Source organism: Notolepis coatsorum, assembly GCF_963971535.1.
Source record: "Notolepis coatsorum genome assembly, chromosome: 12".
Taxonomy (NCBI): Eukaryota; Metazoa; Chordata; class Actinopteri; order Aulopiformes; family Paralepididae; genus Notolepis; species Notolepis coatsorum.
Genome location: NC_140176.1, coordinates 84,692,760 through 84,710,193, shown reverse-complemented (window position 1 = coordinate 84,710,193; position 17,434 = coordinate 84,692,760). Strand labels below are relative to the sequence as shown.

Below are 17,434 nucleotides of genomic sequence, written 5' to 3'. Positions count from 1 at the left end.
ACAGCTTCTCTGTACATTTTTACATCTGTCAATTTCTGAGCATCCTCTTGGTAGTCTAGTTTTTGATCACATGGTGTTTCCCTTGTTCTACATTCTTGCATGTCAAAACGTTTCAGGATCTTTTCCACATATCTCTTCAGGGATATTTTTACACAACTGGCAGACTGTTCGAAGTCCATGCCTAGAAAATGCTTTAACCTACCTAGGTCTTTCATTTTGAATCTGGTGGAGAGCATACTTTTCACCTGCTCTAGGTTTCTAGTGTTGTCTGCTGCGATGATTAAATCATCCACCCAAATCACAATTATTACTTTTCCTGACTCTTTTGACTCCCTTGAGTAAACACAGGGGTCTACTGGGTTCTGTAGGAAGTGATCTTCAATTAAACATGTATGAAGCATCTCGTTCCAATTTCGCCCAGACTGTTTCAGGCCGTAAATGGATTTTTCTAGCTTACACACTAGCTTCTCTCCTTTCTTCTCGTAACCTTCAGGTTGTTCCATATATATCTCCCTATCAATGGGTGCGTGCAGGTAGGCTGTCTTCACATCCATCTGGTGTAAAATCAAACTGTCCTCAGCTGCTTTCTGCATCACTACCCGTACACTGGTCAGATTGGCTGTAGGTGATAATGTTTCACCATAGTCTATCCCCTCCCTCTGACTGTAACATTTAGCTACAAACCTGGCCTTGTACTTGTCGTGGCTTTCAATACCCTCCTTGATTGAGTAGACCCATTTTCCTCCCACTGTCTGTCTACCCTCTGGTAACTTGGTTAGAGTAAAGGTGTGGTTGTCCTCTAGGGACCTCATCTCCTCATCCATTGCTCTCTCCCATTTTCTTGACTCAGGGGACACCATGGCCTCTTTCAAGGTCTGAGGTATTCCACTCACTACTCTGTAGCAGTAATCAATGCTGGTAAGTGTACTGTCATCCTCGTCACTTTCTCTCTGGGCATAGTCTTTCAGATACTTTGGGGGTTTGTGTTCCCGTGAGGGATACCTCCCACTGCATGAGGCACGTGACGTCACCCTCAGGTGCTTCCCGTCATCATCCTCTGGGGGTTGTTGACTGTCTGTCTGCACGTCTGTGCCCAGTACACTAGGCTGTGGTGTCTCTCTTTCTCCACACCCTACTCTGGAGTCCAGCTCTGGCTCCTCTGTCTGTGTCTCATTCTCACATGTTGTCTTTGTGACAAATTTGACTAGCCTGTGTTTTTGCACTTTCCCTTTACCGGGATAGTAGACTAGAAAATCGGGGCTTCCTTTGTCGTGCCCTACAAAGAGTCCTTTTTCACACCTGGACTCGAGCTTTCCTCTGTCCTGCTGGTAAGCATAACATACTGACCCAAATTTGTGCATTCTGGCTAGATCACACTTTTTTCCTGTCAGTGCTGTATACGGGGTGGTGCCCGTGTGCTTATTAAAACACCTGTTTCTGGTGTAAGCGGCTTCTTGTACCGCATAATGCCATAGACTCTTAGGTAAGTTACCATCTATTAGCTTACACCCATTTCGAAAAGAGTGCGTCCTTCCCTCTCTGCTATCCCGTTCTGGTGCGGGGAGTAAGGACATGACGTCTCGTGTCTTATCTTGTTCCTTCTCAACAGTGATTGTGAACTCGGTTCCGTTGTCGGACGTCAAGCATCTTATGTTGCCATAAGGGGCTACATCTGCAAGGAATTTCTCTGTGGCCTGGAATGTGTCACTCTTTGCTTTGAGAAAGTAAACAAACACTGCCCCTGTACACACATCTGTAAAAGACTGTACATATTTAAAGCCAACTATGGACTCGTTGCTTACTGGACCGGCTAGATCTGTGTTAACTAGCTCAAGTGGTATCTATACTTTTTCCGTGGGACCTCTGTTCCTCGATTGAGTGAACTTCCCCTTTATACACACTTCACATTCCTTGTTAGGTCTATGCTTTTCACCGTTAATGTGCATGCCTTCTGTCACCGCTTGCAGTTTCAGTAAATCCTCGTAATTACAATGACCCATGATCTCATGCTATGTCTGAATATCGTGACTGACATTACACATATCATTATCGTTACATTCTGTTTGTAGATAATACATTCTCTTGTACACCTCAATGTTAAATCGCATACCGTTAGGCTCTACAAGAACATCTTTACCTTCATTGAAGAACACTTTGGCACCGTTTGCAGTAGCAGATTTTACAGAGAATAGTTCTTGTGTGAACGAGGGTATGTAGAGAGCGTTCTTTAACGTCACTGTACACCGGCGCCCCTCACTGTTTATGAGGCATACCTGTGCGTCTCCTCTCCCCTGCGCCAACCCGAATGTGCGCTTCCCGTCTGCCAGCTCCATGCTGTGTCTCTCCGGCTCGAAGGTGCTGTCAAAGTTCTTGAATCGGTTCCTGTCGTTGATGATGTGGGACGACGCACCTGTGTCCACAATCAGTCCCTTCCTTTGGACCTGCTGCTGCTGCGTTGACTGGGTGACGTACGTTGTCTGCGCCCCGAAGATGAAGTCCTCTCGTCCCGCTGCTCTCCGGGTGTCGTCTCGACTCGCCTCATGTCCACCGTTGCCGCCATCTTGTCCACAGTCGCCATCTTGTCGATGTGCGTACCGAGCGATCTGGTCGCGTTTCTTTCTGCACGCTTTGTCTGTGTGCCCCGTGCTTTTACAGAAGCTACACCAAACAGTCTTTGTGCAGTTATCTTTCCAGTGCCCCTTTTCTCCGCATCGCCAACACGCCAGCTCCGTCGGGGGTCTGGTCTTCTCTCTTGGTGCCGCCCGGGCCTTCAGTACCCTCTCCCGCCTCCTCTGCGACTGGGTGTGTCTTCTGAGGCCTCAAAGTTCCGCAGCTTGGCTTTGAACTCCCCCAGCGACATGTCCGCTGAACCGTGTGTCACCAGTAGTGTGAACGGTTTGTACATCTCCGGTAGTCCTCTCATAACCATCGCCATAATTAGTCCATCGCTCGGTGCTTCTCCTGCACTCTTAAGCGCCGTAATGATCTGTTCAGCCCTGATGACGTATTCGGTCACAGTCTCTGTGTTCGCTTTCTTCAGCACGGTCAGTGTTATATAGAGGGATACGATCCGGGGTCTACCCCTGCCGATGTAGTGATTTCTCAACACTTTTAGGCTCTCTCAGCCTTTGTCCTTTGTGTCACGGAATATCAGCCCCAAGCTCGTGTCGTCCAGGAGTGGTGCCAACTCGCAGTATGCGTCTGCATTTTGCTTGATATCCTGGGCTTGCGCTTCCGCCGTTAGTGGTCCCGTGGGGGCCGTCAAGATTGTTGTCTTCAGTCCCACTCCGTGCATGCAGCACAACATTCGCTCTTCCCAGAGCTCATAGTCCTCTGCCCTTCCATTGAACGAGGGCCATTTGCTCCTTCCTCTTGTCGCCATCCTCTTTTTGATGGTAGGCGTAGCTTTAGCTCCCGTTAGCCTAGCCTTAGCCACGCGGTGCTCCTGGTGCTAACCTAGCCTATACTTTCAGCTAAACTTGCTACCCTTATTATTTCGCTCTTGCGTGATCTGGACCCATAACCTGTTGACAGAGTCACCTGGGGAGCAACAATAAGTTGGTCATGACGACAAGGTTCCTCTCTTTAGCCTTTGGCGTGGTTTATTATTTCACACATAGCTTATGCATCATGAGACCTTCTCTCGTGAGAGGCGACGGAGGAAGAGACAGAGAGGGAGGGAACATTCCCTTAAATACCTCTTACCTGACGTCAGCTCCAATAGCTACGTCTCCTTGCGCCTATAGCGCCCTCTTGTGGAAACAGTTAAGCAGTTACATGCAATCATATAACACCTCAATAGAGACTGTCTATTAGGTGGGGGTGGGGGGTTTGGACATTTACGGTGGCCAGTTTCGAATTGCAGCCTCCCGTAGGTGCTCTTTAAGAGCGGTTTTGAATGTGGGTAGGGATTCACATTCCTTTACAGCTTTGGGTAGGGCGTTTCACATTGATGTGGCATAATTGCGAAACGTGTTTAGTCCCTTGTTTGAGCCGAATCTGGGTTTAACATGATTTGTTGAGCTTCCTCTGGTGTTGTGGTCGTGGTATTCACTGACCTTTGGGAAGTATTTTGACATGTAGTACATGGGTACCTTAGTCATATAGTGTATCTTGTAGACCAGGCCCATTGCAAGTTGCTGTACTCTGTCGTCTACTCTAAGCCATCCTAGGTTGTCAAAGTGTGCAGGGGTGAGGTGGGTTCTAGGGGTAAGGTCAAGTAGTAGTCTGACCAGTTTGTTTTGTGATGTTTGTAATCTTGTTTTTAGCGCCTTTGAGGTGCTTTGGTACCATGAGGTGCACGCATAGTCGTAGTACCCTTGAATGAGTGCTCCTGCCAGAGTCTGCAGGGTCTGTATGGTGAATTGATTGATTGATTGAAAAGTGTATTAACAGATTGCAGAATGGGTACAGTACAGTACAGCTCAATATACATACAATTGTTAAGAGGATGCAGACCTGAGAAAGACTTTCGTCTTGTTTCCATCAGGGTCCCCCATTGTCAATTCATCATATGACACACATGACATACAGATAGACAGTACTGCTACATCTATACATTTATGACATACCAGATTTTCAAATACAGTACTGTTTGTGATACTAAAAAAATCCAGAAGAAGAGTATATACATTTGACATAGAAACTGTGCATTGGGGGAGGTTGGGTAGGTGGGGTGGGGCTGTACATTGGAGGTGGGGGGGGGGGGGGGGGGGGGGTAGGGGGGGACACACAAGAATACTGACATACATTTGACATGGAAACTGTACATTGGAGGAGGTTGGGTAGGTGGGGTGGGGTTGGGTGGGGCTGTACATTGGAATACTGACAAAGCCATGCTTGGTCTTTATTGTACAACTGGGTTAGGACATTTGTAGGGGCCAGTTTTGAATTGCAGTCTCCCGTAGGTGTTCTTTGAGAGTGTTTTTGAAGGTGGGTAGTGATTTACATTCCTTTACAGCTTTGGGTAGGGCGTTCCACATTGTTGTGGCATAATTGCGAAACGTGTTTAGTCCCTTGTTTGAGCCGAATCTGGGTTTTACATGATTTGTGGAGCTCCCTCTGGTGTTGTGATCGTGGTATTCACTGACCTTTGGGAAGTATTTTGACATGTACATGGGTACCTTGGTCGTGTAGTGTATCTTGTAGACCAGGCCCATTGCAAGTTGCTGTACTCTGTCGTCTACTGAAGTCATCCACATAGAAGGTTTCTCCTCACAAGTAAAACATAAACAATCTGTGTCGCCTGGCTGCTTTCCTCAGAGGGACATCAAACTTAAGCAGACTGTCCCCAGACGTTTGAAGTGTCCCCAGATGTTTGAAGTGTCCCCAGATGTTTGACGTGTCCCTAGAAGTTTGATATACTATAGTGATATAAATACTATGACAATGATTTAAATACTATATATAGTGATATAAACACTATAATGATTTAACTACTATGATATATAGTATTATAAAAACGATGATATATAATGATTTAAATAATACACATAGTGAGATAAATACTATGCTAATAATTTTACTTACTATACATGACATCATCATTCAGGGAAATGAAATAATGTTCCTAATGTATAAAATATTTCCATATAGCATTAGAGTATGTTTTGTAAAACGTAGCTGTTTCCAAGGATGTATTACAATCTCAGTTTGATCATGAACAGCTCTGGTGTGTTTTATGATTAGGTTAATTGTTTGAGTTTCCAAACCCAGTCGGTGTTTTCCTCGGCGGAACGATGTTTCCGCCCGGCTCGTATTTGGCAGGAACTCTAAATGTGACACCGGAGCCAAGATGGCGGGTATGTGGCTGAAATTCTCTTACTTAAACACTTTGAACACTTTAGATTCACCTGCAACCTTGACGGATCTCTACCGGTCCGTCCTGCTCTCTAAGGTCTGTTTTTGTTGTTGCAGATTTGTCTTTTCTTCAGGAGCAAGAAGACTCTCAGGAGGAACTGGACGGATGTGAGTTGTAAACTAACGGTAGCTTAGCTTAGTTTAGCTTAGTCTGTTAGCCTGTCGGCGTGTCTCAGGCCAGCAGGGTTTCCAATAGGAGCAGCAATAGTAGCAGTCATATTTGTTGTGGTAGTAGTAGCAGCAGCAGTAGTAGTAACAGTGGTAGTTGTAGCAGTAACAGTATCCGTAACAGTAGTAATACTAATAGTAGTAGCAGCAGCAGCAGTGGTAACAGCTTATGATGAATTGAAAATGGGGGACCCTGATGTAAACAAGACGAAAGTCTTTCTCTGGTCTGCATCCCCTTAACAATTGTATGTATTGAGCTGTACTGTACCCATTCTCCTCTGTTAATAAAGTTTTCAATCAAAGCAGCAGTAGTAGTAATAATAATAGTAGTAGCAGCAGTATCGGTAACATTGGTATGAGTAGTAGTAACAGTAGGAGCCTAGTAGTAGAAGCAGTAACAGTAGAAGTAGTAACAGTAGTAGTAATAATAACTTTAATAAGCAGAAGTATCAGTAACAATAGTAGTAGCAGTAATATATGTAGTAGTAATAACAGTAGTAGTAGTGGTAGCAGCAGTAACAGTAGTAGTATCGGTCGTATTAATGTTAGTGGTAGCAGCAGTAGTAATAATATAAATATATGTTGTGTATGTCATAAATGTTATGATGAATTGAAAATGGGGGACCCTGATGTAAACAAGACGAAAGTCTTTCTCTGGTCTGCATCCCCTTAACAATTGTGTGTATTGAGCCGTACTGTATTGTACCCATTCTGCAATCTGTTTTTTTTTTGGTCCACTTTTTCTCCCATTTTCTATATTTTCTCCCATCCCAATTTCGTATCATCCAATTCAACCCTCCCCTGTCACGAACGCTGTTTCTTGCCTCCCACAAGCCGGCTGCAATGTGGACTAAGTCATACATAGCACAAGTCCCCTCCGGTACTTGAGGTAACAGCAGTCGCATCTTTTCACCTGTGCAGCTCGATCTCTCAGTGGCGAGGAGTAACGCATGGGAGGCTCACGCTGCCCCCGACACTTCCTGATTCTACTGCGCAGGCGCACCAACCGACCTGTAGGAGTCGCTGTCCACAACGCCCAATCCCCACCCATCAGTTTCCCACCCCCTAATACGGCCAATGTGTATTAGTACGGACGACCAGCTAAACTGAAAGCAAATGTGGAGCGCTGGGCTCGAACAGGCAAGCCCAGCGTCTCCAGATTTTGTGGCGAGCGCCTTGCCCACTACGCCACGTAGCCGCCCTCCCATTCTGCAATCTGTTAATACAATTTTCAATCAATCAGTAGTAGTACTAGTAATGGTAAATGGACTGCATTTATATAGTGCTTTTACCCAAAGCGCTTTACAATTTATGCCTCGCATCCATCCACCTATTCACTCATTCACACACAGATGGTGGAGGCAACCATGCAAGGTGCCAACCTGCTCATCAGGAGCAGTTAGGGGTTAAATGTCTTGCTCAAAGACACTTCAACTCGCTGCCAGGAGGAGCCGGAATCGAACCAGGAACCTTCTGATTACCAAACAACCGCTCTACCTCCTGAGCCAGTGTTGCCCCATGCTTATATTAGTTATTAATTAATAATATTCAACCCCTACTAATAACAATAGTATACTATTAATGTTAGTAGTAGTAGTAGTAACAGTAACTATAATACAAATAGCAGTAGTAGTAGTAGTAGTTCAACCAGAATAAATAAAACTACAATTGAGTGAAACGACAGACATTGGACATGTATTATTTATATATATATATATATATATATATATATATATATATTTTGGCTCCAGATGTTCAAATGGGCCGCCATTTGAGGGGAGAGAAACCCCCAGAGAATGTCAATAGTGTATCTAGATGATTCCCTCCCATGAGGAAGCAGTATGGAACCCCTTTAGCCTTTACAGTTTACACGGATCACTGCAACTGAAATGACAGCACAACAAGACATACATAGTCTACGTCGTGGAGCATACAACAACAACAGCAGCTTTGATGATTCTGTTTCTAGATTTTTAAGGATCAGGTTTTTTTCCCCATTGCAATGGTTTGGTTTTTGAGGTATTGAAAGTGAAATGATTAGCATTTGTTAGCAATGCTAGTGGAAGTCAATTAGAAACTGCATGTCTGGAAAAGGGAAGCAGCTGCTGGTGGATTTGTTGCCAAACACTGCAACAGGAAGTACGCATCAGACTTAAAACAACACCAAGATTATTTAACTTCTCTATTATCTCTCTCTCTCTCTCTGTGTCTGTGTGTGTGTCTCTCTCTCCTTCTCTCCATGTCTCTCTCTCCCTGTCTCTTTCCCCATCTCTCTTTGTCTTTCTCTTTCTCTCTATCTCTGTCTCTAGTGTCAGATGAGTATGGTGATGGCGAGGGGGATCTGTTAGATTTTGGTTCTCAGGAAGAGTCTCTGAGTCCCCTGGCTCGAATGGATAAATACCTCCACTCTGACAACATCTTCAACAGGTAGAGAGAGAGATATACAGTCGGGTGCATAAACATTTGGACATCCACACAATAAAAAAAGGTGTTGGCTCTGTACACCACCACAATGGATTTGAAATGAAACAATCAAGATGTGCTTTAAGTGCAGACTTTTATAGCTTTAATTTGAGGGTATTTACATCCAAATCAGGTGAACTAATTTCTATATGTGCGTCCTCCTTTTTAAGGAACACAAATTAATTGGACAATTGACTGCTCAGCTGTACCACATTCAGATTATTTTATTGTCACAGCTTCTTTTTTTTAACATACATTCAGAAAAATGTGAGATGCTTGTTTTTCCCGGCTCCTCAACTGTAGTGGTTTGGTAGACAACAATACACAAAAAACAGGAAGACCAGATTAGAGTTAGCAAAAAAAAAACTAAAAAAGCCTGTTCAGTTCTGGAACAACATCCTATGGACAGATCAAAGATCAACTTGTACCAGAATGATGGGAAGAGAAGAGTATGGAGAAGTAAAGGAACTGCTCATGATCCAAAGCATACCACCTCATCAGTGAAGCATAGTGGTGGTAGTGTTATGGCATGGGCATGTATGGCTGCCAATGGAACTGGTTCCCTTGTATTTATTGATGGTGTGACTGTTGACAAAAGCAGCAGGATGAATTCAGGCAATGTTTCGGGCAATAGTATCTGCTCATATTCAGCCAAATGCTTCAGAGCTCATTGGACGGTGCTTCAATCACAGTGCAGATGGACAATGACCCAAAGCATACTGCGAAAGCAACCAAATTGTTTTTTTAAGGCAAAGAAGTGGAATGTAACGCAATAGCCAAGTCAATCAATCACCTGACCTGAATCCAATTGAGCATGCATTTCACTTGCTGAAGACACAACTGAAGGGACAATGCCCCAAGAACAAGCAGGAACTGAAGACAGTTGCTGTAGAGGCCTGGCAGAGCATCACCAGGGAAGAAACCCAGTGGTCTATAGGTTCCAGAATTCAGGCTGTAGATCAACGGCAAAGGATTTCCAACCAAGTATTAAAAGTGACCATTTTATTTATGGTTTGTTAGTTTGTCCAATTACTTTTGGTCCCTTTTTTAAAAAGGGGGTGCACGTGTAGAAACTGTTCACCTGATGTAAATGCCCTCAAATTAACGCTGAAAGGCTGTAGTTAAAGCACATATTTTTTTTTATTATTATTATTATTATTATCTTTATTCGCATTTTTCAGCTTTTTCTGGCCACGCAGGACCGAGAGAGGGAGAACGAACCCGGACTGGGAAACGAACCCGGGACAACCGCTTTGCGACTCCGCTATATGGTGTGCTACTGGAGCACCCTAGTTAAAGCACATCTTGATTGTTTAATTTCAAGTCCATTGTGGTGGTGTACAGAGCCAGAATTGTGTCAATGTCCCAATATTTATGGACCTGACTGTATACTAATACTAGATGTTAATATTATTATTCATATCTATCTGCTATTAATGCATGGTTATTATTAGTAATATATTGCTATTATTAGTAATATCTAGCCATTATGAATATGTAGCTTAATTATTATTAGTTATATTATTAATACCTGGTTATTATTAGTAATGTTTGTATTATTAATAATAATAATATCTAGCTATTAACTGGTTATTCATAGTAATAATATTGGTATTAATACCTGGGTATTATTAATATATGGGTATTAATATCTAGGCATTATTAATATCTGGGTATTATAGTAATATATTGGTATTGATTAACTAGCAAACTAGGTTAGACCACCCATTTCCATTCACGTAAATGAAACGGTTAGGGTTAGCTTTGCTATGCTAGTTGTTAAATTTCGGACAAATTCCGGGTATGTAAAAATGTGCTTGACAATAAAGATAACATAACGATATACTGTAGACCTATTAGACAACATATCTATATACAGTAGATCTATAGACAAGAGATTAGCATTTACGTTAGCTTCCCCAGGCTGTTCCTCTAATGTTAGCTTCTCCAGGCTGTTCCTCTAATGTTAGCTTCCCCAGGCTCTTCCTCTAACGTTGGCTTCCCTCGCTGTACTGTTCCTCTAACGTTAGCTTCCCCAGGCTGTACTGTTCGTCTATTGTTAGCTTCTCCAGGCTGTACTGTTCCTCTAATGTTAGCTTCCCCAGGCTCTTCCTCTAACGTTGGCTTCCCTCGCTGTACTGTTCCTCTAACGTTAGCTTCCCCAGGCTGTACTGTTCGTCTAATGTTAGCTTCCCCAGGCTGTACTGTTCCTCTAATGTTAGCTTCCCCAGGCTGTTCCTCTAACGTTAGCTTCCCCAGGCTGTACTGTTCCTCTAATGTTAGATTCCCCAGGCTGTACTGTTCCTCTAACGTTAGCTTCCCCAGGCTGTACTGTTCCTCTAACATTAGCTTCCCCAGGCTGTACTGTTCCTCTAACGTTAGCTTCCCCAGGCTGTACTGTCCCTCTAACGTTAACTACCCCAGGCTGTACTGTTCCTCTAATGTTAGCTTCCCCAGGCTGTACTGTCCCTCTAACGTTAACTACCCCAGGCTGTACTGTTCCTCTAATGTTAAGCTTCCCCAATCTGTACTGTTCCTCTAATGTTAGCTTCCCCAGGCTGTACTGTCCCTCTAACGTTAACTACCCCAGGCTGTACTGTTCCTCTAATGTTAGCTTCCCCAATCTGTACTGTTCCTCTAATGTTAGCTTCCCCAGGCTGTACTGTTCCTCTAATGTTAAGCTTCCCCAATCTGTACTGTTCCTCTAATGTTAGCTTCCCCAGGCTGTACTGTTCCTCTAATGTTAGCTTCCCCAGGCTGTCCCTCTAACGTTAACTACCCCAGGCTGTACTGTTCCTCTAACGTTAGCTTCCCCTGATTGAAAACATGTCCTTTAGTTTAATGAGGAGCTCTATTATACCAAAGATATCCTTCATTCAACCTGCTTTCGTTTAATGAGGAGCTCTATATACCAGACATCCTTCATTTAACCTAATTTAGTTTAATGTCGGAGCTCTATATATCAGAGACATCCTTCATTCAACCTGAATCAATTTAAAATCCTCTGTTGCTTTTTCTTTAAATGAATGAAGCCAGTATGTGACGTCTTTGAAGGCTCCCTCTGAGGCCAGCAGCTATGAGATGAGATGGTCTGCTGCCCTTATGTCTAACTGTGTTAGTGTGTGTGTGGTTGTGTGTGTGTGTGTGTTTATGTGTGTGTGTGTGTGCGTTTGCGCGTGTGTGTGTGTTAGGCAGATGGTGGCGAGGAGTCTTGTAGACACGCTGCGAATGATGGGCGGGGCTGAGGTGGAGGTGCTGGCGGTGGTGGAGAGGGTGTATGGTCTGGCGCAGGATGCAGGTAAACATCTTCATAATTTCATTGTCCACGAGATCAAAGTGCCGTCAACATTATGAGGAAAAAATCATGCTTTTGTAATAAATACATTACATCTTTGTAATGTATTTATAATCCATAACGGCTTGTGGTACCCATCATTGTATCCTATATTATGCTAAGGTTGGGTGGTCCTCTTTACATCACCTCATTGCTGGATTGGAGCTCTGGACCGTTACTTATCATACTCGCTCTGGTGATTGTCTTACACTTAACCTGTTGAACCCAATCGGTTCCGGGCTGAGATTTATTTAACGTTTAATTAACACAAACGGATCAATACAGTCTGTATTAATTTATGTTGTTTCTTTTTCAAATGTAGCCAAGAGTAAAAACAGCAGTCATATTTTTGTTAATATTTTCAGCACTACGTTTGTTTAGCAAGGATTTATGTGTTATTAGCGAAATATGAGTAAAAAAAAAATCTGCGTATTGAGAAAAAAAATAATAAAAAAATATACATCACTTGACCATAATAAGGCATTTCAAGTTCAAGTTCTTTAATAGTTGTCATACAGAAGTACAGAATACTTTCATACAAAATGCTTCTTACTGTTACGCTCCAGAGACTGTGCTAGACAAGATAGTATCAAATAACATAATAACATAATATAGCATGAATTTAGAAGAGGAAAATGAGGTCACAGTGTTCGGTATAGACATATGTACAATGTTCTGAGTTACCATATAATATACAATACACAATACTATGCAGTGTACTAATGTACAGTACTATCTAGTGCAAAGCAGAAATGGGATGAGGTACAATTTTAGGTACAATTTACAGTAAGGTGTACGAGTTGTAGTGCAATCCTTCATCCATAAATATAAAGTGTGGGGAGTGGGTGCTACAGTGTGTTTGTTTAAAGTGGGTGTGTGCTATAAGTGTGTGGAGTGGGTGCTACAGTGTGTTTGTTTAAAGTGAGTGTGTGCGTGTGGATGTGTGTGCTATGTGCGTTTGGTGGTTGTTGTTGTGTAGTGTTCATTCATTGTTCGTTTAGCAGCCTGATGGCCTGGGGATAGAAGCTTCTTCTATATGCCTTATATTCATATTTCATATTGCATGTGTCCGGATGGCAAAATTCAGTACTGTATCTATAAAAAAACCTGTAAATGATCATTATCATTTCATTTACTTGCGTATGTACTTTTAGGTGAATTTTCTGAAACATGAAATGTTTTGTAATTCACTTTAAAACTCAATTCATTAGTATCTTCTATTGGTGAGTTTAATCGTTAATAGCAAACCACAGTCTGCACTTGTTTTTAATTATTTAAAATGTTTAATTGATTGACTTTCTGTTTCTATATTGTTTTCTTTTTTTATATTTATTATGTTTTGTATTTATCAATGTCATTGTAAATGAGAGCTTGCTCTCAATGATCCTTCGAGGTTAAATAAAGATTGAATGAATGGTATGAGGTCTGTTAGTTGCTATGGTAACAGCGCTTTTTACATCTGTTAGTTCCTATGGTAACAGCACTTTTTATGAGGTCTGTTAGTTGCTGTGGTAACAGCACTTTGTATGAGGTCTGTTAGTTGCTATGGTAACAACCAACCTTCCCCCTAAGGTGCGCACATGGCAAAACGCTCCGGCGCACATCTGAAATCGGTCGCGCAAAAAATAAAAAAAATAACTTAATTTTTTATTTTATTTTTTTTCAACAAACATGACCATGTTCACGTCTTAAACTCATACTGAGGCCTTAGTTTTGGTTTTAAATTGCATATCATCATTCATTTATTTATTGTCACACAGAGCAGAAGAATTTTGCCAAAACAAACCAATAGTATCCAGCTGCAGAACGGCAGACCAGCCACACTCTCAAACCCAAACGCATTTCCTTTGATTTAATTATACATCAAATGATTTATGTCAAGGATTGCAATGCCTTGTTTGAATGAAGTACACTTTTCACCTCGATAACGTCAACATTCAGGGTGAAAGTAATGTGAGAAATTGGGATAAAAAATTTAATAAAAATAAAAAAAATATATATTTTTGTTGATCGGATCGGGAAAGATCGGTATCGGTAGATACTCAAAATCACATGATCGGGACATCCCTAACGGTAACCTGTTGCGTGTGACGTTACCAAGAGAAGCCCCGCTTTCAGTGCTTTGTGGGCAGCGCTACTGCACGCTCACACAGACACACACAACAGATGAGGAAGTGGACAGATCCGACCAGCATTGCTGGCTCCTCACAATGCAAACGCGAAAATGTACATTACAGATGAACTGCAGAGAAAATGTCCAATTTATCATCCCGGTCGAGACTAATTGGAAGCGGAGTGCAACACGTGCAAAGCTTGACCATATGTTTATGTGTCTAATAAAGGTGCTCGCGATCTCAAAGCTCACATGGACACAGCAAAACATTACAAACAAAGCAGTGCGAGGCGAGAGTTTGATGGCAAAGTTGACCGAATTGATTGAAGAATGCAGCTATACAGAGAGAGAAAGAAAATAATTGAAAACTATTTTGATGCCTCAAAATGATGTTTTGGTTTGATAAGATGCTTATGATACAATCATTCTAAGGATTATGTGTGTAATAAATTAGTTTAGTACACTAATTGCAACAAATCTGAAACTGCATAGTGCACTTTTAAATTAGTATCTTTGTGAGGTTTCTGTTTTATAATTTACATTACATTGAAAAGATAAAGATATATTTTTTAAAGCTGGATTTTCTAATACAGAAGAGGTATTATTTAGAACATTACATCATATTTTTCTTGTTATTTATTTTGTCCAGTAAGACTTGAAAATATATATTATTTTGTCATAGGTTGATTTAGTTATTTTCTTGAGATTTGTCAGATAGATTACTTTAGGCATAATACAGCATGTTGAGTAACTTTGGTTATAGAGAGATATTATTTTGTTATATAAAATAATATAAACAATAATTTTATATCCATACAGAGGAGGTATACTTTAAATATATTATAATGATAAGGCATCTTTGAGTAAACTTTGATTAAGTATATTGAGGCTGAAGGCAGAGTGTCCTCTTCAAAAAAAATCACAATATGGTCACCCTTGAAGTCGCATTATAATTCACTTAATAAAATAATGACGAGTCAGCCTCCTAAAAAGACAAAAGTTAGTGACACGACTCACACCGCCGCCGCCAAAGTAAGGACTATGCTCTGTATCGTCAATCAATGGTCAAATAAATATTTGATTAAGGAATATAATATGCCTTTTTGTATTATTTCTCTGTGTATCAGCAAAATGTATATATTTTTATGTTAGACATTAAGGGAAATTAAGATTCTCAGATCTTTTACAAACCGCCGCTTATCAACTAACCGGTTAATCGGCAGGTGACGTATGTTGCTCAGTAGTTGCTGATGTCTGCTCAGGAGGTTTGAGTGTTTGCTCAGACCAAAAAATAATTAGAGGGAACATTGGTAACAACGCTTCGTATGAGGTATATTAGTTGCTATGGTAACAGCACTTTGTAACTTATGTTTCTCTCTCTCTGCCCCACTCCTCTCTCAGAGCCGTCAGTGCGTGTGGAGTTGATGGAACAGCTTCCCCAGCTGGTGATGTTTTGTCATGACAACCATCCTCAACTGCTGCCCTCTGCCTTAAACAACCAAATGTTACCAGCCCTGCTGTCTCATCTAGCTGACCCTATCAACCAGGTATGAGCCTAAACCTGACCCTAACAACCAGGTATGACCCTAACCCTAACAACCAGGTTTGACAATGACCCTAACAACCAGGTTTGACCATGACCCTAACAACCAGGTCTTACCCTAAACCTGACCCTAAAAAACAGGTGTGACCTTAACCTGAACCCTAACAACCAGGTATAACCCTAACAACCAGGTATGACCATGACCCTAACAACCAGGTCTTACCCTAAACCTGACCATAACCCAGTACAGTGCATGTGGGTGGGGAATAAATGTATTCTTAGATGCATCGCAATTCTTTCATGCAAAAAATGTAATAATTCATTATTAAAGTTTTTTGGGTGTGTGCGTTTATTCTCACCAGTTATATGAGGGGATTGATGAAGCCAATGTCAAGGTGATCCGTGATGAACAGGGGAAACGATTACAAGCTCGAAAAGTTTAAACAGATGACCAAGTAACTAGAAACAGAGCAGTCGGTAGGATTAGGCTGTAATTAGAAGCAGAGCAATCTGTAGGATTAGGCTGTAACTAGAAACAGAGCAGTCGGTAGGATTAGGCTGTAATTGGAAGGAGAGCAATCTGTAGGATTAGGCTGTAACTAGAAGCAGAGCAATCGGTAGGATTAGTCAAAGTCAAATTCAGCTTTATTGTCACCTCGTAATGTGCAAGACATACAGACATGAAATTGCGTTTCCCCCTTCCCACAGTGTATATAAAAAACAAGATCTAATATAAACATATAGTACACTATAAACATAAAGTAACATATGGACAGTATACAGGACTATATACTAGGGCTGTCTTAAATACTTTGAAGCTTTGTTCGATGGGCATGGGATTCGAATATGAAAATAAAATTTGATTATGTAAAAAAATATGATTTTTTATTTTTTTTTGCAAAATCCACTCTGCCTCTCTTTGTTAACTACAACAAGCAATGCTGTTTGTTATTTAAGGTGAGGTCGGACTCGGTACTGACAGATTTGTGTTCATTGTGCTGCTTTTATAAAGCCTCAAATGACGGCTTACAATATTTCATGGAAGCAAAGTGTTTAGTTTGTCTAAGATTTTAAAAGGTTTCAACTTTATAGCACTGACAAAGTTGAACAAAGTGCTGTACAAGTCCCACAACATAAAAAAAAAGAAAATTAAAAAAAAAATGTATTTAATTTTTTTTTAATTTCAAAGCTTTGAATTAAAATCGAATCTCGGCCCAGAAGCTTCGAATTCCAAAAAAAATCCAAGGTCAGCCCTACTATATACAATGTAGACAGTAGCTTAAAAAAAGTGAATGTATGAGTGAAATGTAAATATAGAGGTAAACAAAAACTTTGAGCAGCAGTGGTACGGAGTGAACGGGTGAATGGAGTGGGACAGACCCAGGTTCACTCTGCATGGCAGAAACAGCCGTGTTCACGTAGTTGTAGCTGCTGTCCTTATGGTCATTCCATCAGCAAACATTATAATAAATGTAAGAGCTCAATTAAGAAATCCACTCCCATTGCCAAAAAAAAACATACCTATAATTACTTAGGGTGTTTTCACATTCCCGAGAACGATAGTCCCCACTCCCCCGCTAGCCAGCTTTCACACTACCAATCTCGTTTAGTTCCCGAGCACACTTGAGGGAGCAACACCCCGATGTTGGTAAAGCTGGCACTGCCACAGACGCGCTATAGCTGGCACTTCAACCCTTCTTTGCTCTCGCCTCTCAGAGAAAGCATTTCGGGATCAAATGAGATGGAATAGAATAGAAATACTTTATTCATCCCGAGTGAAATTTGGCACTACAAATCACTCACAGTAAACATTTAAGTAGACAAAAACAATGAGATCCAGACTCATTGAGTTTATGGAAACGAATGATACCGGTGATGTCTCTGACGCTACATTGTGGGAGTCTGATCATGGCAGAGGAGAGGCTGACTGTACTTACAGTAGATTTCACTCACG

At 41.6% G+C, this 17,434-nt stretch overlaps 1 protein-coding gene across 1 annotated transcript in view; it reads left to right on the top strand.

Moving 5' to 3' along the window:
* The first annotated feature begins 5,789 nt into the window (after nt 1–5,789).
* Nucleotides 5,790–17,434, top strand: part of LOC311238196 (serine/threonine-protein phosphatase 4 regulatory subunit 1-like) — a 55,022-nt gene continuing 43,377 nt past the window's right edge. The window contains exons 1-5 of the mRNA XM_084326215.1: nt 5,790–5,801; nt 5,917–5,967; nt 8,337–8,454; nt 11,682–11,788; nt 15,339–15,484. Of these exons, the coding sequence (XP_084182341.1) occupies nt 5,795–5,801; nt 5,917–5,967; nt 8,337–8,454; nt 11,682–11,788; nt 15,339–15,484 (429 nt within the window). The 5' untranslated portion in view covers nt 5,790–5,794. The remainder of the gene's footprint in view (nt 5,802–5,916; nt 5,968–8,336; nt 8,455–11,681; nt 11,789–15,338; nt 15,485–17,434) is intronic.